This window comes from Lacerta agilis, chromosome 6 (genome assembly GCF_009819535.1).
Source record: "Lacerta agilis isolate rLacAgi1 chromosome 6, rLacAgi1.pri, whole genome shotgun sequence".
NCBI classification, from domain to species: Eukaryota; Metazoa; Chordata; class Lepidosauria; order Squamata; family Lacertidae; genus Lacerta; species Lacerta agilis.
Window position 1 is genome coordinate 80,300,433 of NC_046317.1, and position 18,925 is coordinate 80,319,357.

The 18,925-nt window shown below is 43.7% G+C and overlaps 1 protein-coding gene across 2 annotated transcripts in view; it reads right to left on the reverse strand.

Annotated features, from left to right (window-relative positions):
* Nucleotides 1-18,925, reverse strand: part of LOC117049020 (disheveled-associated activator of morphogenesis 2-like) — a 72,873-nt gene that overhangs the window by 15,136 nt on the left and 38,812 nt on the right. For both annotated transcript variants that reach the window (XR_004426908.1, XM_033153580.1), the window contains exons 6-12: nt 17,435-17,608; nt 15,343-15,742; nt 10,861-11,023; nt 6,575-6,686; nt 4,973-5,063; nt 3,291-3,377; nt 292-444 (exon numbers count right to left, since the gene is read on the reverse strand). Coding sequence is in view for 1 of the 2 variants with exons in the window: in XM_033153580.1 (XP_033009471.1) it covers nt 292-444; nt 3,291-3,377; nt 4,973-5,063; nt 6,575-6,686; nt 10,861-11,023; nt 15,343-15,742; nt 17,435-17,608 (1,180 nt within the window). In the remaining variant the exon portion in view is untranslated. The remainder of the gene's footprint in view (nt 1-291; nt 445-3,290; nt 3,378-4,972; nt 5,064-6,574; nt 6,687-10,860; nt 11,024-15,342; nt 15,743-17,434; nt 17,609-18,925) is intronic.

Consider the following 18,925-nt stretch of genomic DNA (forward strand, 5'->3'; position numbering starts at 1 on the left):
GCTAGACATTCCAGGATCAAATCAGAAACAGAGACAGCTTCTGTAGATCTGGGACTGTCCCTGGAAAACAGGAACACTTGGAGGGTCTGGACTTTGCCAGAGTAGTTTGCAATGAGTCTCAGCATTTCTTTGAAGGGGTTGGAGCATCTAGAAAACATTCATCTGAAGGGAATGACATTGCTGTATTATTTATCTGCACTCAGGAAAAAGAGAGAGAGATTTAAACACTTTTTTAAAAAGGGAAATTGTACTCTCCTACAATCCAAGCCTTTCCGCAGCAAAACCACTTACTTTAGCCAGAGAAGACAGCTGAAAGCCTTTGGCCTTCTCTCTCCCAGCATTTTCATTTAAGTAGTTCCCAATGGCTAAGATATATTCCAGCACAGCAACAAATCTCGGGTTGTCCTGCAGCTGTTTGCATGCCCTGATCTTCTGGTTTATGAGCTGGAACACAAGGAGGCATCGTTTGATTAAATTGTCAAGGGTGACTAAATGGGGCTCTCTACGTTGTTTCTGGTTGGTCAGGAATTAATCTAGACCTCGGGAATCTCAAGCCATAAAAGGGGTCTCTGTAGGGATCTGCCATGAAGACTTCATAGTCAAGATTGCTACATTCTCACACACTGTAATGGCAGGGATCTTGGCATTCGCTTGTGGGCACATTGTGCAACATGTCATTGATGCAATAATAGTGGATTAGTGGTAGATTTATACTGGACCACTTTATTATTGTTCCTGCAATACTCCCCAAATATTAATAAGTTTATTGCTACAGTATGTGGAGAGGCAATAACACAGGGGCAAGGAAACTGGTGGGCCAAGATTGCCCCACAGGCCTCCCCATTTGTCCTGCAAGGCTGCTTTTCTGTGAGTCCTGTGGGCATCATGTTGGCTACGCTTGACTTGGAAACTAATTGCATACAATAGCAGCTTCAGAAAGGGCAATTTGGAGCAGAAAAGGTGGTGAGAAGGGGTAACTGCTGCTTCTGTGTTCCTAATCTCCCCCCCCCCCTTCCCTCCTCTGTAGGGTGACAGAGACAGATTGAGGGATCTGTGAAGGAAAAAGTCAGCTTTTTGGACCTCACAGGCAAAATAAGAGCTGTGAAAGGGCAACTCTGAGCAGAAAACCAACGGGCAAGGAAAATGTTAATATGCCACCATTGCTGCCACTTTTCCACTTCATGTTACCCCTTTGCAAAGCTGCTTTTGCTTGGAAATAGCAGCCTTTGATGGCCCTTGACACATTATTGGCAGGTAATGTGCCAGTCATTTCATGCTTTCTGTTCTCAAAGAGATACACTGTTAGTTTCAAAAATCAGCAGGAAAAAATAGCAGCCTGAATATTCAATACAGGCAGTAGCTTGTCTTATCTGCCACTTGTGTGCATAATCATATGTTCCCCTGCACCCAGACCACAGGTGTCTCCCTATGGAGGGTTTGTGCAAATCGCTGCTTCTGCAACTACACAGTAGGGCAAAAACAGGATGCAAAAGGTTACTCTCTCTTACTCTCCCAGTGCACTCTTGTCAATAATCCCAACTCATTCTTATTTTGACCCCAGTGTGCTCTTTCAAAACTGATTTCCATAATGAAAAAAGGATGTGCAATTTTAACTTGTTCAGATCTTGTTGGGTTGGGTATTCTTTTGTCTTTATTTCTTTTGTCTCTCCCAATATGGCTGTATATTTTTCACCCTTCCTTATATTGAGCTCATTAATTAAAGAAGGATTGCCTCCCTAGAGCTGCTATTAGCCATAGAGGGAGAAACATGTGGACTTTAAAAATTAATTTTTCATGTTTTCCCATCCACAAGTAATAGCAGCTCCAATTAAATAAGGGGTGTATGTGATCTGGACCAGGGTTATGGTGTGGGGAAAAGTGTCTCTCTCCTCATGCTGTGACCCCAATCAAAACCGGTGCCCCATACCTGCTTTTCCAAAAATAGAATGACATCGGGAGCACCCAACAGAGAGCTGTTATTTTCAACCAGTATCTGGGAGCAATTGGCTCTAGGTTCAGGTTCGAGGCTCAAGAGAGGTTTTAGCATTGATGCTTAGTTGCATTTGACACAATGCAGGGAGTTCTTTGAACCAGCCTTTGGGGTTCAGGTTAAGTTCAGCTCCCTCCCTGCAGCCTCTTGAAACTGGATGATTGGCTGTCTTTTCGAGACTGTAGGCACCTTGAGCCCAAAACCAGATTTTCATTATTATGTAAAACAAAACAGTCGGTGCTGGATGTATTGCTTGGGCACCTAGACTGTGCTTCCATAGGTAAACAAGAATGACAAATATCTCGAAAATTAAATCTCAAACAATATCTACAAGGTATCAGCTGTGCTGATTGGCATGGACTGTGTCATCGTTCATGAGGTATTACCTTCTGGAGGTGCTATTTCCGCTAATGAACTCTCTCAGGTTTTGACTTGCCCAAGGCTATTTTAGATACCCCAGCAGGTAGCGCATATTGTATTTCAAAATCTTAGACGATCTCAAATTTACTTTCATGCTAGTTATGACTCTCTTGGCTATCAAATCCAGGAGCAGCACATAGATCATCAAAACCTTTCCCCACATTTCTTTTGAATAATGCAGTGAAATGACAACTTATACATCAGGCTGCCCGCATTATTACAATATGAATGTCAACGACATGACGGGTGAGTTGCTTTTTCCAAGGAAAATCTCCACTCACACACATACGTAGATAGACACGCCGGCTTTTAAAATTGACATGGAGGGCATCTGGTGCTTTATGGTGCATCCCTAAGCATGTTGACTCAGGAGTAAGGATGGTGGGGGGCGGTGGGCGGGGTGGGAATTCAGTTCAGTTCACATTTAAAGGTGAACCTACCTAATTCTCACTTCCTGGAACAAAACACAAACCAAAATGCAGCCATCTCTCAAAATCCGTGCTTCTCCAAAGCTTGCAATGGTCCAGCCAAGTAACATATACAAAAGAACATATTGAAATGTATAATTCTTCTGTTTATTTTATATTTGCCTGTTTCTGTTTGGCTATAACAGGCATTCCGTTGCCTTAATGATAACTTGGATTTAGCATATCCAAACTGATGTGTTAATGCGGACTTACGACGGGGGGGGGGGGGGACGACACAAAAAACAAGAGAAAGCAAGTTTGACAGATTCATCCCAGTCCACTGAGTACAAAAGGACTTTATCCAATGTACATATGGATGGGATTACAGCAAGCTCAATGTTTAAATTTATTTAAGGCACACACTCAAACAAATATGATATGCTTACCCACAGAAATCAACGCATGATACTTACTGGCCCCAGTTCAGCCATGGATTCTGGTAGTTCACGTATGGAATGCAAGAGGTCAAGTTTCTTGCATAAATTAGGTATTTTACACATCTGCATAAAGGAGAGGAGACTCAAAAAAGATTCCTGTTGTCCTACATAAGAAAATTTAAAACTGTCTTGTTAAATCTGTTCTAGGGGTTCCCACAACCCTCTGAAGCAGCTTTGAAGAGGGTTTGGGGGTATGCATGGAGGAAGGAGATGAAGGGAAATTCCACTGGGCAAGCATAAATCCTTGCTCCTATGGAATGTATTCATCTGATACCACTTTGTCAATTCATGAGAAAATTGTGCTCAAAAATGATCAAAATGGAAAGGGAGAGGCACTGGCAGAGGAAGGGGGTGCAGTGGGTGCGTCCTGCCCTGGGTGTCATCCGGGGGGGGTGACATCCCTGAGGGGGGGCTAGCCCTACCCCTGGGTACACAGCTGTGCGCCACTCCGTGTGCCGGAGCAGCTAGCTCCACCCCTGGGCAGAGGGAAATTGGTGTAATTCCCATGCATGAGCTACAGGGTTGTTGTTTAATTTCTCTCACTTTCAAGGCACCCATTTACAAAGTAGTGAAGCAGCATTTGTGAGTGCCCTTTCATTCAGTCTTCGGTTTAATTCTCCAGTGGTCTGCACTCTGCAGCCTTCCTGAATGTTTCCTGAAAACCCCTGAAGTCTGCTCAATGGCCAGCTTACTCAGAGTAAGATGACAGATCTTTTCCCATAGAGAACCAAGAGACTGCAAAGCACTGGAGAAATGGAAAGGAAAAATGCATATGCCCACCCCACCCACAGACCACAGCGCTTAGGGCTTGCCGATCAGAAGGTTGGCAGTTTGAATCCCCATGACAGGGTGAGCTCCCATTGTTTGGTCCCAGCTCCTGCCCACCTAGCAGTTCAAAAGCATGTCAAAGTGCAAGTAGATAAATAGGTACCACTCCAGCGGGAAGGTAAATGGCATTTCTGTGCGCTGCTCTGGTTCGCCAGAAGTGGCTTAGTCATGCTGGCCACATGACCCAGAAGTTGTACACTGGATCCCTCAGCCAGTAAAGCGAGATGAGCGCCACAACCCCAGAGTCGTCCGCAACTGGACCTAACTGTCAGGGGTCCCTTTACCTTTACCCACAGTCACCTTGCAACAATAACGAAAGCTCAATTCCACAGCCAAAAAATGTTTGTTTGTTTTTTAAATTCTAAAGTGTCCTGAGAATGAGGCAGCCTCTTTTGCAGTGGAAGGAAACGTTTGAGAAATTTGAGGACTGGTTTTGGCATAGCACCAGCAAAGATGTTGCAGGTTGAACCTGGGACCAGACACATGTCAGCTATAGACATGCATCTTCAACAATGCATTGACCTGAAGTCACACAACTGCTGTTCTGTACTTTAAAAAACACAAATGAAATATTTTAGAAAAGCTTTTTAAACATTTCAGTTTGAACTTAATTCTAATCTAACACTCTGCCTTCTGTGTTAAGGAGACAGATCAGGATGTTTGAATAAATAAAGCAACCCGACTGCTGCAAAGGATTTCTTTGTTCCAAGAAAGTTCGATGAGTTGAATTTTCCAAAGTTTTAAACTCAGCATAAAAATCGACAGAGAGCAAGAAGCAGACAATATGGCATGTACAAAACCATGACTTAAACAGTAGATATACTTCTTACTTCTAGCATAAATTGATCCACCAGATGCAGCTCTGAAGGAGACCCTTTGAACGACATGTACATTTCTATATCTTTTGCGGTGGGCTGGTATCTACGGGAAATCGATACAAATTAGCATTCCTGGTTCCAAGACATCAATGTCAAATATGGACATTTTGTAGACAATGGTAACAATTTCAACAGGTTACTTAAAAACATAGATTCATTTGTGTGCTAAACCAGAGTAAACAACAATGAACGTTTGCCCATTTTAATTAATTGGTGGGAAATATAGCATTTTTGTATTGGCTTGTTTCAAATCCACTAACCACTGCCATCTTGAATAATTAACTACATTCCATATGCCTTATTTTTCCTCTTCTGCCCACATTCAGATTGGGAAAACAACAACAGCTAGAACTGAAAGCCTGTTTCATTGGGCTTTCCCACAGGTGGAACAAATTCTAGCAGTGTTCATTTGTTTGTTTGATGTAATACATTTCTATGCTGCCTCATATTCAAATTGCCTGCACTGTTTACAAAACTTAAAAGCCACAATACCCACCATAATGCAATACAAACATAAATGTGGCAGATAAAAGCACAGTTAAATGTCAGAGTTTAAAACAATGTCTTGTTGAATAAACAGTCCTTTGCTTGCCATTGAGAAGACAGAGAGTTGGCACCAATCAAACCTCCCTATTTATTTAGACCAAGCAACACAAACTTGTTCTGACACGCAGAGGGTTCTTTCAGCAGTCTCTGTATTATCCCTTCCCCTTGAGACTGCTAGAGTAGGTAGTGTAGTACAGGGGTACCCACCATGGTGCTCTTCAGATGCTGCTGTATTTAAACTCCCATCATCCCTGACCTCTATTGGCTATGCTGGCAGGAGTTGGAGTCTAGCATCACCCGGAAGGCACCACTGCAAATTCACATGCCTCTTTCACCTGCCTCGGATAGTCTGCAAAGCAGCACCATGGAATCTCCCCAGTCCAAGCACACAAAGCAAGTGGAGAGAGGTGAACCATATTATAGGGAAGGGCCATAGCTGAGTGCTAGAGCAACTGCTTCACATGCAGAAACCCCAGATTCAATCCCCAGCATCTCCAGGTAGAAATGTCCTCTGCCTGGAACCCTGGAGAGCTGTTGCCAATCGGTGTGGACAATTCTGAGTTAGGTGGACCCAATGGTCTAACTCAGGAGGGAGAAGACAGCTTCCTATGTTCCTAAAGCATTGTGGAAAGTTATTTCAATCTGTCTCTGGATGGGTTTTGGGGGGAAATAATGCAACAGGGTGGCCCATAATCATGTCAAGCATGGGATTAATTTATTTTAAATCCAAGCCATTTGGCTCAACTGGATTGAATTGTTTTGTTGCTCACTTTGCTTAAAGCTCAGCATTACAAGCAGCAAGGTGGCTTACGGTTCCTCCAGAGAACAATGAGTAATAGAGCACATGTATTTTTTTAAGTTACATCCCTAATTTCCAATGCAAGGAGCTAGGTACATCAGGTGCTTCAGTAAACACATCCTTTCATTTCTCCTTTCATTTGTCCAAAATGATGCTGTTTTCAAAAAGTAATATCTATCATAAATAAAGAATTCTATCCAAAAGGTTACCTTCTTAGTGCTGTAATCTGCTCAATGCTAAGTCCACCACTGTCTTCATGTATAATGTATAATTTTTCTTTCAGCTGGCTTGGCTTTATGCGGAAACTTTTAAGAAAAATGTCTGGAGGGGGAGAATGGTTCTTTGATTACTTGTAGATAAATGCACAGGGGAGCGGGGAGGGAGGAAGCAGAGAAAGAACACTGGGACATTTATACTGTTGTTCAGCCCACAGAATTAGCTTGTGCTTGTGCCCACTAAAAGCTAAGATGAGTCAGTGCTCTAATATCTTGTACAAATAGTATCCTAGCATTCTAGTACGAATGGCATCGGTGTATCCATATGGATGTATTTGATTGAAGTGCAGTCAATCCATTAGTCAGAAGAATAAATCAAGAGAGTGTCTCCTGATGGTACTTACTTTGAAAATTATTTTAGTTAAGAATACAAAAATTGTGCTGCTGATTCTGGGATTGAGTTTACAGAGCCCACTGTTTTGTTCTCCAGAGTGACCACTCAACTCCCCCTGGGAGCTCACAAACAAGGTGAAAAGGTGACAATCGCTCTCACTGTCATGTGATCAAAGCATCAAGTAAACAGGGGTACACTGCCTCTGAATGAAAAGTGATACCTTTATTGAATTACCCACACCTAAATTTGTCCAGTTTTCCCCCAAAGCCATCTATAAGAACTCAACCCAAGCAAGTTTTGATTCGTAAGTTTGCCAGTAAAGAAGGTGTACATCTATAGAGCTATATATTTGACTTTCCTTCTGATAGTAGTCAAAAGAAGTTGGTATAGAGCACTTGATTGTAGTGTTTTGTCAATCAGTGATCATTACCTTTCTATTTACTTTGCTCATTGTTCAAGAAAACCACCAAATCTTTAAAAATGCAAGTATTAGAATCATACCAGACCATCTTTCTACAAAGGGAAGCCCCACATACATCTGTCATGAGAACTGCTGCTTCTCTCGTTGCAGAGCAGGGGTGAGGAACTGGATCAGGTCAGCAGGCAAGATCAGTATCTCACCCACCCTCTGTGGGCCAAATCTGACAGTGGTGGGGGTCTTTCACGGGGCTTCAGAAGCCCTTTGCATAACTATCCACAAACCTGGCAATCAGCTGTTTCATGGGCCTTCCAAAGCCCAGTGGAGCTGACTTAGCAAACTGCCAGAGTGTGTGAAACCAGCTGATTAATGGTTCCTGGAGGCCCCCTTTAGGTTCAGCTCATATATGACATCAAACATGGGGCAGGTAGGTGTCACCAACCAAAATGGCCTTGTGGGGATGCCTAATTAGGCCCATGTGCTGAAGGTTCCCCACACCCATCTTAGGGGATTCTGGGGCATATTCTGGAGCCCACATGAGACATGACACTGATACCTCATAACAGGGGTGGCTTCCAGTTGGATTCCAACTCCCATTATCCCCGGCAGAACAGCCAGGGAAGATGGGAATTGTTGTCTGGTAATAGCTGAGGATTACCACGCTTGTTAGTAAAGGTAAAGGGACCCCTGACCATTAGGTCCAGTTGTGGACGACTCTGGGGTTGCGGCGCTCATCTCGCTTTACTGGCCGAGGGAGCCGGCGTACACCTTCCGGGTGATGTGGCCAGCATGACTAAGCCACTTCTGGCGAACCAGAGCAGCGCACGGAAACGCCGTTTACCTTCCCGCCGGAGCGGTACCTATTTATCTACTTGCACTTTGACGTGCTTTCGAACTGCTAGGTTGGCTGGTTACTCTTGCCCTATGTGAACTTAGGTGGCCATGTTTCTTATATACAGAGGACTGTCCTCTATTTGAAGGGCTGTCAAAGGTTAAGAGGACATTCCTCTATATATGAAGGGTTTTCCAGTTCAGCTTCCATTCAAAGGTAAAGAAGAGCTGGCACTTGAACAGCAGGCTGTGCAGGCACAAATGTCACCAAGTCACACTGTGGCCAACTATGGTAAGATGTGCTACCTTTCAATTTATATTATGGCAAATATTTTGAATTTTACATCTATCTGTATCAATTTGCATAGGCACATTTCATGGAGATCTGTGATCTCCTTTTTGGTGGTGCATGAGAGGCTATCCTAGTATGACACAGACCATCCCCAACATTTCTCAGGGTGTGGCACAAGAGCAAGGGAACATAGGTAGTGCAGGGCAATCTATTCTTGCAACTTAAAACAAATGCCCATGTAGTCACAGATCCTCCCATCCATTTATCATGTGCACCCTCCTTCCCCTGTTGTGGCAAACGACCTTGCATGTATTCTGCAGGTGAGGATGACAGAATCATGGAGGCAGCTGGAGGACCCATGGCTTAGAGAAATATGTATAGGATTAAATCAGTGTTCTGGTTGCAGTATGTGTCATCAAAATAATCAACTTTCCCCTTGAGCCTTAAGTTCCCAGATGTTGTTGGACTACAAGCCCCATCTTCCCCAGCCAGCTTAGTCAACAGCCAGGGATGTCAGGAATTGTAGTCCAATAACAGCTCTGAAGACCATAGGCTTTGGAGGACCAGGGTAACTTTGAATCAGAGTAAAGGCAGAGGAATTTGCAGGAATATACGAGCCAAGGAAAATAGTGCAATGCCTCAGTGCCAGAAACTCAAACAGAAATAGCTAAAAGCAGGGGCTTGCCCAATTTGCATAGCAGAAAAGAGTGATTTCCTGGAAGAAACAAGACTAATTTGGAGGATTAAAAAGTACTGTTTAAAGATGTCTTTATCCTCACTAACAACATCTTAACATGCACCACCACTTTCAAGTGTCAGTCAATGGATGCAATAATCCTGTGTGTGTATACTTCCCCAGTCCAGGTGTCCCAATTAACATAATGGTTACACCCTTCCAATTGTAGTTCATGCAAATCCTTCACAGGTTTATACTTCACACCAAAGGATTTCCAACTTTGCTTGCTGAAGGCCCCTTGCACAGCTGCCTCGAGTGTTACAAAGGATCCTGGGAAGTACTATAATGAACACATACACATAGTGTTGTGCCAAAATTTTATCCCCCATTTCTTCCTGACCATGTTCCATTACTGAGGGGGGGAAATGCATTCAAAAATTATCAAAGGGAAAAGGAAAATTTGGAGTAATTATAAAGGGCAAGGCGAACTGTTTTTGCTGTGTTTAGCTTACTTTTGAGTAGGCATGGGGGAGAAATTTGCTTTTGTTTGTATTTTAATGAAAAGCTACCTCAAGTGCAGTTTTCAAGCTTACACACAAACTATCCTTTGAAATTTGTATTTCTCTGAATTTTGCACTTCTCTGAATTTTACAGTACAGTCCACTAACCAGAAAATGTGTACAAAGTGTGCCTGCATGGAGGAAGAATGCATTAAAAAGCATACAGCAATGAAAATAACACGCAAAAGTGCAATAAATGGGTGAGATTTGCTTTCAAAAATATGCATATTTGTCAAAACCGAATACAAAATGTCTACAAATTTTCATGAGGATTTTTTTTAAATTAAAAAAAAAATCACAAATTGGTGGAGAAATATGGAGAACTGAAAACTGGAAAAATGAGAAACTGATGTTGACAGACTCATCCATCGGTACTTGAGGGAAGGTCCAAAGTTCAGTGGTGGAACATCTGCTTTGCATGCTGAAGGTCCCAGATTCAATCCCTGGAATCTCCAGAAAAGGCAGGGGGTGACCCTTGTTTCAAATTGTGGAGACTCGGCCAGTCAGTGTAGACAGTACTCAGCTAGATGGACCAATGTCTGACTCAGTAGAAGGCAGCTTCCTAACTCAGGGTCAGCAGATGAAGTTGAATGGCAAGAGATTCAGGACAACAACAAAGCACTCATTGACACAGCATACAGCTAAACTACATAAATTGCTACCACTAAATGTAGTTATGACCACCAGCTTGGATGGCTTAAATTGGGGATTAGAAATGGTGGATAAGGCCATCAATGACTACTTGTCACGGTGGTTGGCTACTACCTCAGGATCAAAGACAGTATTCCTTTAAATATCTGTTACTGTGGATCAGGCAAGAGCTATTGCACTCATGAACTGCTTGTGGGCTTCCCACAGGCATCTGTTTGATCACTAGGAGAACAGAATGCTAGACTGGGTAGACCTTTGGCCTGATAAAGAGGTCTCTCCATATGTTCTTATGTCAATGATTCTGTGATCACAGGATAACATTTGATGGACTGCTCTTCTTATAACTATTGAAATTCAATTGAAATTCCACAGCATTTCCTTCTGAGCCTCTTAAAAATCTCAGGAATCACGAGTAAGGGGGCTACTCCAAGTAAGCAAAGTGACATTTTCACACTTACTGAAGTTATGTGCAACTTTTGGGTTTAACATAATTTGTTGTGTCAGGAGAGGCTCATTGCCATGAGTTCCCACCACTTCTTGAATACGAAACTGGTCGTGAAGCCGAGCCACATCTATGGTTTTCTGGCCCAGGTGGCAGGATGTCCAGATTGATTTCTCTATCTAAAAATATTAAAAAGCCGTAAGTAAATATGTCATGGCATCTCTATAATTAGGGCGGGCAAGTTCCCAAGGCTTGATTAGGAATGAGCTTACCTAATGCAAGCTACTTTGCACGCAGTTCAACTCTTGTCCAAAATTAGTTCATTTTAAGATCACATATTCCAAGCTCCAGGTTTCGTCATATTTTGAGTGATGCTTTTATAAACACACAAAGCAATGAGAAGTATCCCCACTCCCAAACACATCCTCCAACCACTAGGGAATATGATGAATCCTGCAGACCCTTCATAATCCTCTCTGACACATTCCCCCATCCCTGAAAAAAGCATACCTGCAATGGTGAAATGTAGCCTTAATGTAGCAAAAGCACCAGGAACCCTGAGAATTATAGATACCCTATGTATCTTTTGGTAGCTGATTTCTGGTGAACTGTAGTTTCCAGAATATTTGTGAGGACCCCAGAGGCCATGGAAACAACATTTCCCACCAGTCTTGTCACTTAATAATGGTCTAATGAAGGCTGCAACAGCCCTCCTTACCACTGCTGCCAGGTGAGTTTCAGCCAGAAAGGGAAGGGGTCAGCCATGGAAGTGTAATATGCCAGTTTTGAAACTGGGGCTAAACTAATTATGAGCGGAGACCAAACTTGGCTAATAATTAGCCTAGAAGCCCAAGACTAGAGAATCCCATGATTCAAAAAAAAAGGGGGGGATTTGGTGAGCCGGGGATGTATAACTATCTTACTGGACATCCAAGTAGGATCCCATGTTCCTGACTGGGTATTATAACACCTAACTGAGCACATAGGAGGAGTCCTAGGAACTACAAGTACCTTCTTCCTGAGGTCACCCTGTGATGTGCAAATGGTAGTCATGACATTCTTTATGGACAGTTGCAACCATAAAAAGACAATAGATTCCCATAGGGCTAAGAGCTTGGGGATTCTTCTTGAGGAATCCATGTAAAACTTGAATTCCATCATAGTGTTTTCCACTGTATTCCTCCAACTGAACGATTGCCAGGGGACTGTATGTGGGCAGGGTGCAGGGTGGAGCTTGACTCATGAAATAGGATCATGACCCCTCTGTGGCTTGGTGCTACCACATCCCTCAATGGGGTAGAGCAGGGGTCTGCAACCTTTAAGACACAAAGAGCCACTTGGACCCGTTTACGAAGGAAAACAAACAAACTGGGAGCCGCAAAACCATTGCGACATTTAAAACAAATATAACGCTGCATATATTGTTTCTTACCTTAATGCAATAATAATAAATAACGTATAGGAGCCAATGCAAAGTATAACTAGTAAAAACAACAAGAATAGGTTCTTACTTTTTTGCATTGACTCAGGGGCGTACCCAGGATCAAAACTGGGGGGGGGGGCAAGCCATGGTCGTTCAGGTTGTGACATTTCAGCACGGAAAGGCGAATGAAACCAAAATTTTAGGGAAATTATATATAATTATAGCAGTGCTTTATTACAGTAGTTATTATAATTATTTGCTTGGTTTTTTAAAAAAATTTTATTCTAGTTACATGTCTTATACCAGGGGTGGCCAACCCCCAAGAAACTGTGATCTACTTTCAGCAGTGATCTACCCCCGTTTTTGGGGGTTCAGCTCAAAGTTGTTTTGGGGGGGTGTGGTGGGTGGGAGAGAGGGCTTCCCCCTCTAAGATAGGTTGGCAAGCGAACTAATAAAGAAAGAAAAGGGGGGGTGGGAATGGAAAAGTGGGGTGGAAAAATATAAATTGGGGGTGGGGTGGGGAGAATATATATTAAAAATATGTAGTAGTTTAAAAAATTAAAATAAAGGGGGAAAATCTTTTTCTTCTTTTTCCTTTTTTTGAAAACAAAAACAAAAGGGGAAGAGAAAAGAAAAAGGGGGGATAGAGGGAGAAAAGGGTAATAATAAAAATTCAAATAGAGTGGCTGCTGCAGCTGTGGGGGGTGTTTGTTTTTCGTTTGTTTGTTTGTTTTAAAAATGGGATTTCTCCCCTTGGATTAAAAAAGGAGGGGAGGAAGAAAAAGAGAGAGGGGGTGGGAGAGCAAGACAAAAAGCCAAAAAGCAAAAAACAGGTTTGAGGGGGGGGGAATCGCGCCAGGCACTGCAGCGCGCTGGCCTCGGGGCTCCGGGCCCCCGAGCCGCCCTTGGGGCCATCGTTGAGCATGTACACCGCCCGCAGCGAGCGCTGGCGAAGCACTGGTTGGCGGAGGTTTCAGAAGCAGCCCGGACATTTTCGCCGCCGCCGCCCCAAAGCAGCTCTACTTCATCCTGTCGGCGACCATTACCGCCCTCCCGTCACGGCGACGCCTGGCCCGCCTGCTCCGCCCTCCGCGCGGCCGCTTTGAAAAGGATTCCGCCCGACAGGGGCCGCTCCAATCGCCGCCACCACCTCCCGCCGCCTTTATTATCCCGACTCTTTTCTCTCTCTCTCTCTCTCGATAACTCGCAAAGCCCAGCTCCTTCTTCTCCCCGCCCTAATGCCATCATTGGCACGTTCCCCTCAAACAGGAACAGGCATCCCGGCGGCTCATTGGCCGGATGAAACGTCGCTCTCCCGTGCCCGCCTCCCACCTTCATCCTCAGTGGCTACCTCGGTGGTAAGGCCCCGGCTCCGAGCCTATGCGCCAAGGCGGGCGATCTGTCCTGCCAATCGGCACGCCGAGGTGGTAAAAGCTCAGCCCTCCCCACACGCTTATTGGTGTGAAGAAGTCGCTTCCTCTCTCTGGGAGTGGTCAAGGTGGACATCAATCTTGGGTCTGTCCTCGGGAACCCCGAGAGGGCTGAGAAACACCGCCCAGCTGTTCAACGTTGATGCGGATTATTCATGGTTTTTTTGGCCCTTTTTTGCCGATAACCATTTAATTATTATTGAAAGGGCATTGAAAGGGGGCATGCTGGAGCCGCGGGAGACCTGTCAGAGAGCCGCATGCGACTCCGGAGCCGCAGGTTGCTGACCCCCGGGGTAGAGGGTGATTATGAACCATGAGTCATTATGTCTAGGACAATGGTGGGGAACCTCTGGTCTATGGTCCTAATTAGGCCCACAAGTTATTCCCATTTGGCCCAAGGGCCATGTCAGCCACTTGTCCATCACCCAGCATCAGATGACTTCAGCTATGGAACAGGTAAAAGCATGACTTGGAAAAGCACCACATTCAAAAGGGAGAATCAGGAGTTCACTCTAAATGGACTCCTGATTCTTCTTTTGCAGACCTGGCTTGAATTCAAATGAATATTCCATTGCAATTCAAGCCATAGTTGCAGGGGTAGAATTTTTGCAGCTACAGTGTGACTTCTTCTTGAATTCAGGTCGTGTTTCTTTGCAGTTCAAGCTGTGACTGCAAAGGAAGAATCTTGCAGCTGCATATTGAAGTTACCATTTCCTGGCACCCAATGCCATCAGCTGATTAGCAGGTAGCCAGATCCACCCACCTGTCACGTGATCTATGGAATGCTGACTGCTTCTGCTCAGCCCTCCTCTAAGAGGATAGGGACTATGGTTATAGATTATTCCCAGCATTTATTTATTAACCAATGGTGTTCTTCTCTTGCCAATTTTACCTCCTAAGGAACTCAAGACAGCAAGGATAGGTTCCCCACCCGCCAATTTAATTCCATTAAATGCCTACCATGATCACAATACTCTCCTTTGCAAGGAGGCTTACATCACGTGGGATGTCAGGATTATCTGAATGGGCATGTGAGGGGGACATGGTGTATGTACTACAAGGGTAGCCAACTTGATGCCCTCTAGATGTGGGTGCTTTCTCCCATACTCCCATACTGAGAAACGATGGGAGGCTTGGTCCAAAACATCTGGAAAGAACCTCAGTGGTCACCCTGGTGTACTACTTGCTTTCTACTTGCACCAGAGAAGCGGACACGGGGCAATGGATTCAAACTACAAGAAAGAACTACAAGAAAGAAGATTCCACCTAAACATTAGGAAGAACTTCCTGACAGTGAGAGCTGTTCGGCAGTGGAATTTGCTACCAAGGAGTGTGGTGGAGTCTCCTTCTTTGGAGGTCTTTAAGCAGAGGCTTGACAGCCATCTGTCAGGAATGCTTTGATGGTGTTTCCTGCTTGGCAGGGGGTTGGACTGGATGGCCCTTGTGGTCTCTTCCAACTCTATGATTCTATGATTCTATGTTTTGTTGCTAAATTCCTACATGGACAGCATTTCTGTTCTGTAGAAGGATGAACAATCTCATGTTAAACCACATTATGATTATGATGATGACAGCTTGCAACAACAGAGAATCAAACACTCATGGATTTCATGCGCCCTGTTCTATGCAACATATCATTTCAGACCTTTTCCTGAGGAACTACTTCCCAGTGGAACGCTTTTGTTCTTGTTGATGTTGGAGGCTGGCTGGACAACTTGAGAAAAGGAGGCGGGGCTTTCCCATCTGCTGTTCTTCCAGGAAGCTGACCCGATGCTGAAACCAAAGGACGGTTCTCCTGGAGAGTGTGAGCTAAAGTCACAGCCTCTGGAGCTGTAGGAGATTCCAAACTGAAAGAGATGGGCTGTTCCATCTTCCCTTTATTTAAACAGTGAGCTTCCTCGCACACCGCTTCTGAGGCATTCCCCTGAGTCAGGGATTCTGCCTTTGGCAATGAGCAGTATCTGTCTATGAGCAGCATCCACTCATTTCGGAGCTTGGTAATGTCCTCTAGTTTGTTGTTCTGGACAGTAAAGGGTATTTGGAATCTACAATTCAAAAACGGTGAGTCTGTGAACCCAAAATAGTGCACATGAAATGCCAATAAGCACAACCACAACCATTTCTGTTTCATGCCCATTGATGTTACAGACAGTTTTACTTGTCAAGAAGGCCAGCACTGCTGACTCTGACCTTTTCAGGCTGACTTAATTGCTAAGACTTTGAAGGAAACAAGAGTGCTGAGATATAAAGATATATATTGCAACATATTGACTCAGGTGAAGAATTTCCACATAATTTTGTGGCCTCCGGGGTCAAGTGGAACATTTCTACATTCTGAGAAGACACAGCTACAGCTGCACACTGTCTCCAGCATTTAGAATTTTCACATGAGCCAATTTACTAATTAATCCTTCTTTGGTTTGTGAGCAAGGAACAGAATGTTTCTGACATTGAGATACCTCGACTTGGCTAGTCACTAGGAACTGGAACTGAAATATATCCAGCATATTAACATGCTTTTGAGCATGCACAGAGTGTCCTTCCCACATCAATAAATGATGAAAACTTAGCACCTCTTATTTTAGAAATGAAACATACACATCCAATCATACATTCAATGTAGAAATTGTGTATCTGGATTCAAATGACTAATCTGACATGCCTAGCTTTACTTTTAGGGAAACTAAAAAAGCAAAACTTCTAACAATTCATTTATTCCCAAGCCTCCAGCTCTTTCACACAATCTCCAGGGTAATATTAGAGCCTATTGAACTTGGGTGTACATGTATATGGGTGTCACAATGTGACATCTAATGTGTGGTAACTGATGTGTGTGCAGACTACAACTGGCAAGAAAAGGTGAACCAACATATGTGAAACTGATGAAGCAATTCAAGGAGAAATGGCTTCAGGAGTGACTCCCCACAGCTTTGTTTCACTGACTCGTCTCACTGACTCCTATTCCCCTATAAAGGTAAAGATAAAGGGAGCCCTGACCATTAGGTCCAGTTGTGGACGACTCTGGGGTTGCGACACTCATCTCGCTTTATTGGCCTAGGGAGCCGGTGTACAACTTCCAGGTCATGTGGCCAGCATGACTAAGCCACTTCTGGCGAACCAGAGCAGTGCATGGAAACGCTGTTTACCTTCCCGCCAGAGCGGTGCCTATTTATCTACTTGCACTTTGACATGCTTTCGAACTGCTAGGTTGGCAGGAGCAGGGACCGAGCAATGGGAGCTCACCCCATCGCGGGGATTCGAACCACCAACCTTCTGATCGGCAAGCCCTAGGCTCTGTGGTTTAACCCACAGCACCACCTGCGTCCCCCCTATTCCCCCTTACAGAGCTATAATTTCTAGACTGGTTTAACAGTCAATCTCTCTTCCCAGGAATATCTGCATATTGTAGCTCTGTGAGTTCCTAACAATTCTCAGCACCCTTAACAAACTACAGATCCCACAATTCTATAGAGGAAGCCATGACTGTTTGAAGTGGTATCAAATACTTAGAATGTATGGTGCAAATGTGGCCAGAGTAATTTTTTGTTACTCACCAATCTTGGTGTGTGTGTGTGTGTGTGTGTGTGTGTGTGTTTCTCTTCCTCCCTACACAGCATCCACAACAGAACATTACGCAAAGCTCACTAGCATCATTTAGCATGGTTGGTACCACTTGTGCAACCTTGACTTAGACCCTCTGGGCTTCCGTTTGTTTCCGCTGTATTAGGTACACTTACAAGTACTTGGCTTCCTTTGTTCGAAGCATGAAGGTGCCAGAACCATCCTCCTTGCTGACAACTGCATCTCCACTTGACAAGTTAATTGTTTTTGCTACAGGAACCGCCGTCTCCATCTGGCGTTGGTCGATGCAATGTAAGCTCAGCTCCCGTTCGCTCAGCTGCACAAAGTGTCTAGAAGACAAAAAAAAAGAAAAAGAAAAGGTGCTGGCACACCAAGGTAGTTAGGTGCATGTGCTCACTCTCATAGATCCTTTGATTCAATGCAAAAATACACATTTCATACCGGTGAAAATAATTTCTTTTAAAAGGGATTTGTGAAGGACCTTATTGTTTTATGGTTTGCGAATCAACTTGGGAGGTTAAAAGATTTCTCATTAATGGAGCCTCAAACATTTACAGTGTTTTGATGTATCTTGGTGCTCCATGCTTTGTATTTATTAGGTTAAAAGGGTTTGTGAATTGCTAGTCTGTCTTAATGGGATCCGAAACATTTGAAGTGTTTGGTGTTTCACTAATATGGGCCTATAATGCTCTGTGCTTCCTCAGTTAAATTTATTAAGTGAACTATGTTTTTCTAATTGAAATGAACACTGTAATTGATAGGATGTTTGTTTTTCTAAAAGAACTTCAGGATAGAAATTCAGGGATAGGCATCGGACTGAAAACGAAGAAGAGCTATTGCAAGGCATTGTCTTTGTTGCACAAACTTGGGGATGAGGCACCTGTGGCCCACCAGCAGACACTGTAAATGTCCGATGGTTTGACTTTACCCCCAAAGGTGAACTCTTCCATTGTCTCCCAAGACAGACAGGTGCCAACAGCAACAGCTCCAGCCAGCCTAGCTTATGGTCAGGGATGACAGAAGTTGTAGCCCAGCAACATCTAAATAGCTATAGGTTCCCTAGCCCTAAAATAGAGTAGCTGAGTTCAGTTTTCTCCAAATCTGTCTTTCTGAAATTGTTAAATGTACTCTTATTCTGGCTATTAATGGTGGGGAGGGGTCTTCTCAATGACAGCTCCCTGGTTATGGTATAACCCAGGGATGGCGAGCCTCTAGTTATCCAGATGTTGTTGGACTACAACTCCCATCATCCCTCACCCTTGGCCATACTGGCTAGTGTTGATGGAAGCTGCAGTCCAATGATATACAGAGTGGCACAGGTTGCCATCCCTACATTAAAAGATAACACTCAAGATAGCTCTGCCCTTCTATACTTTAAGTGGCTGCATTGTTTTATTATTATTATTATTATTATTATTATTATTATTATTATTATTATTTTGCTTTAAACCTCTCTTAATTGTTATATTTTGTACTGGTTTTAAAACTTTTCAGTTGTTTTTATATAACTCACCTCATGGGGAAGGTGATTCATAAATTAATGAAATAATGGATGGTAGCAAACTAACTTGTCCCATCAAGTTACTGAACTTTCCCTGCTTCTCCTCCCCCCATAGCTGTCAACTTTCCCCTTTTTTAAAGGGAAA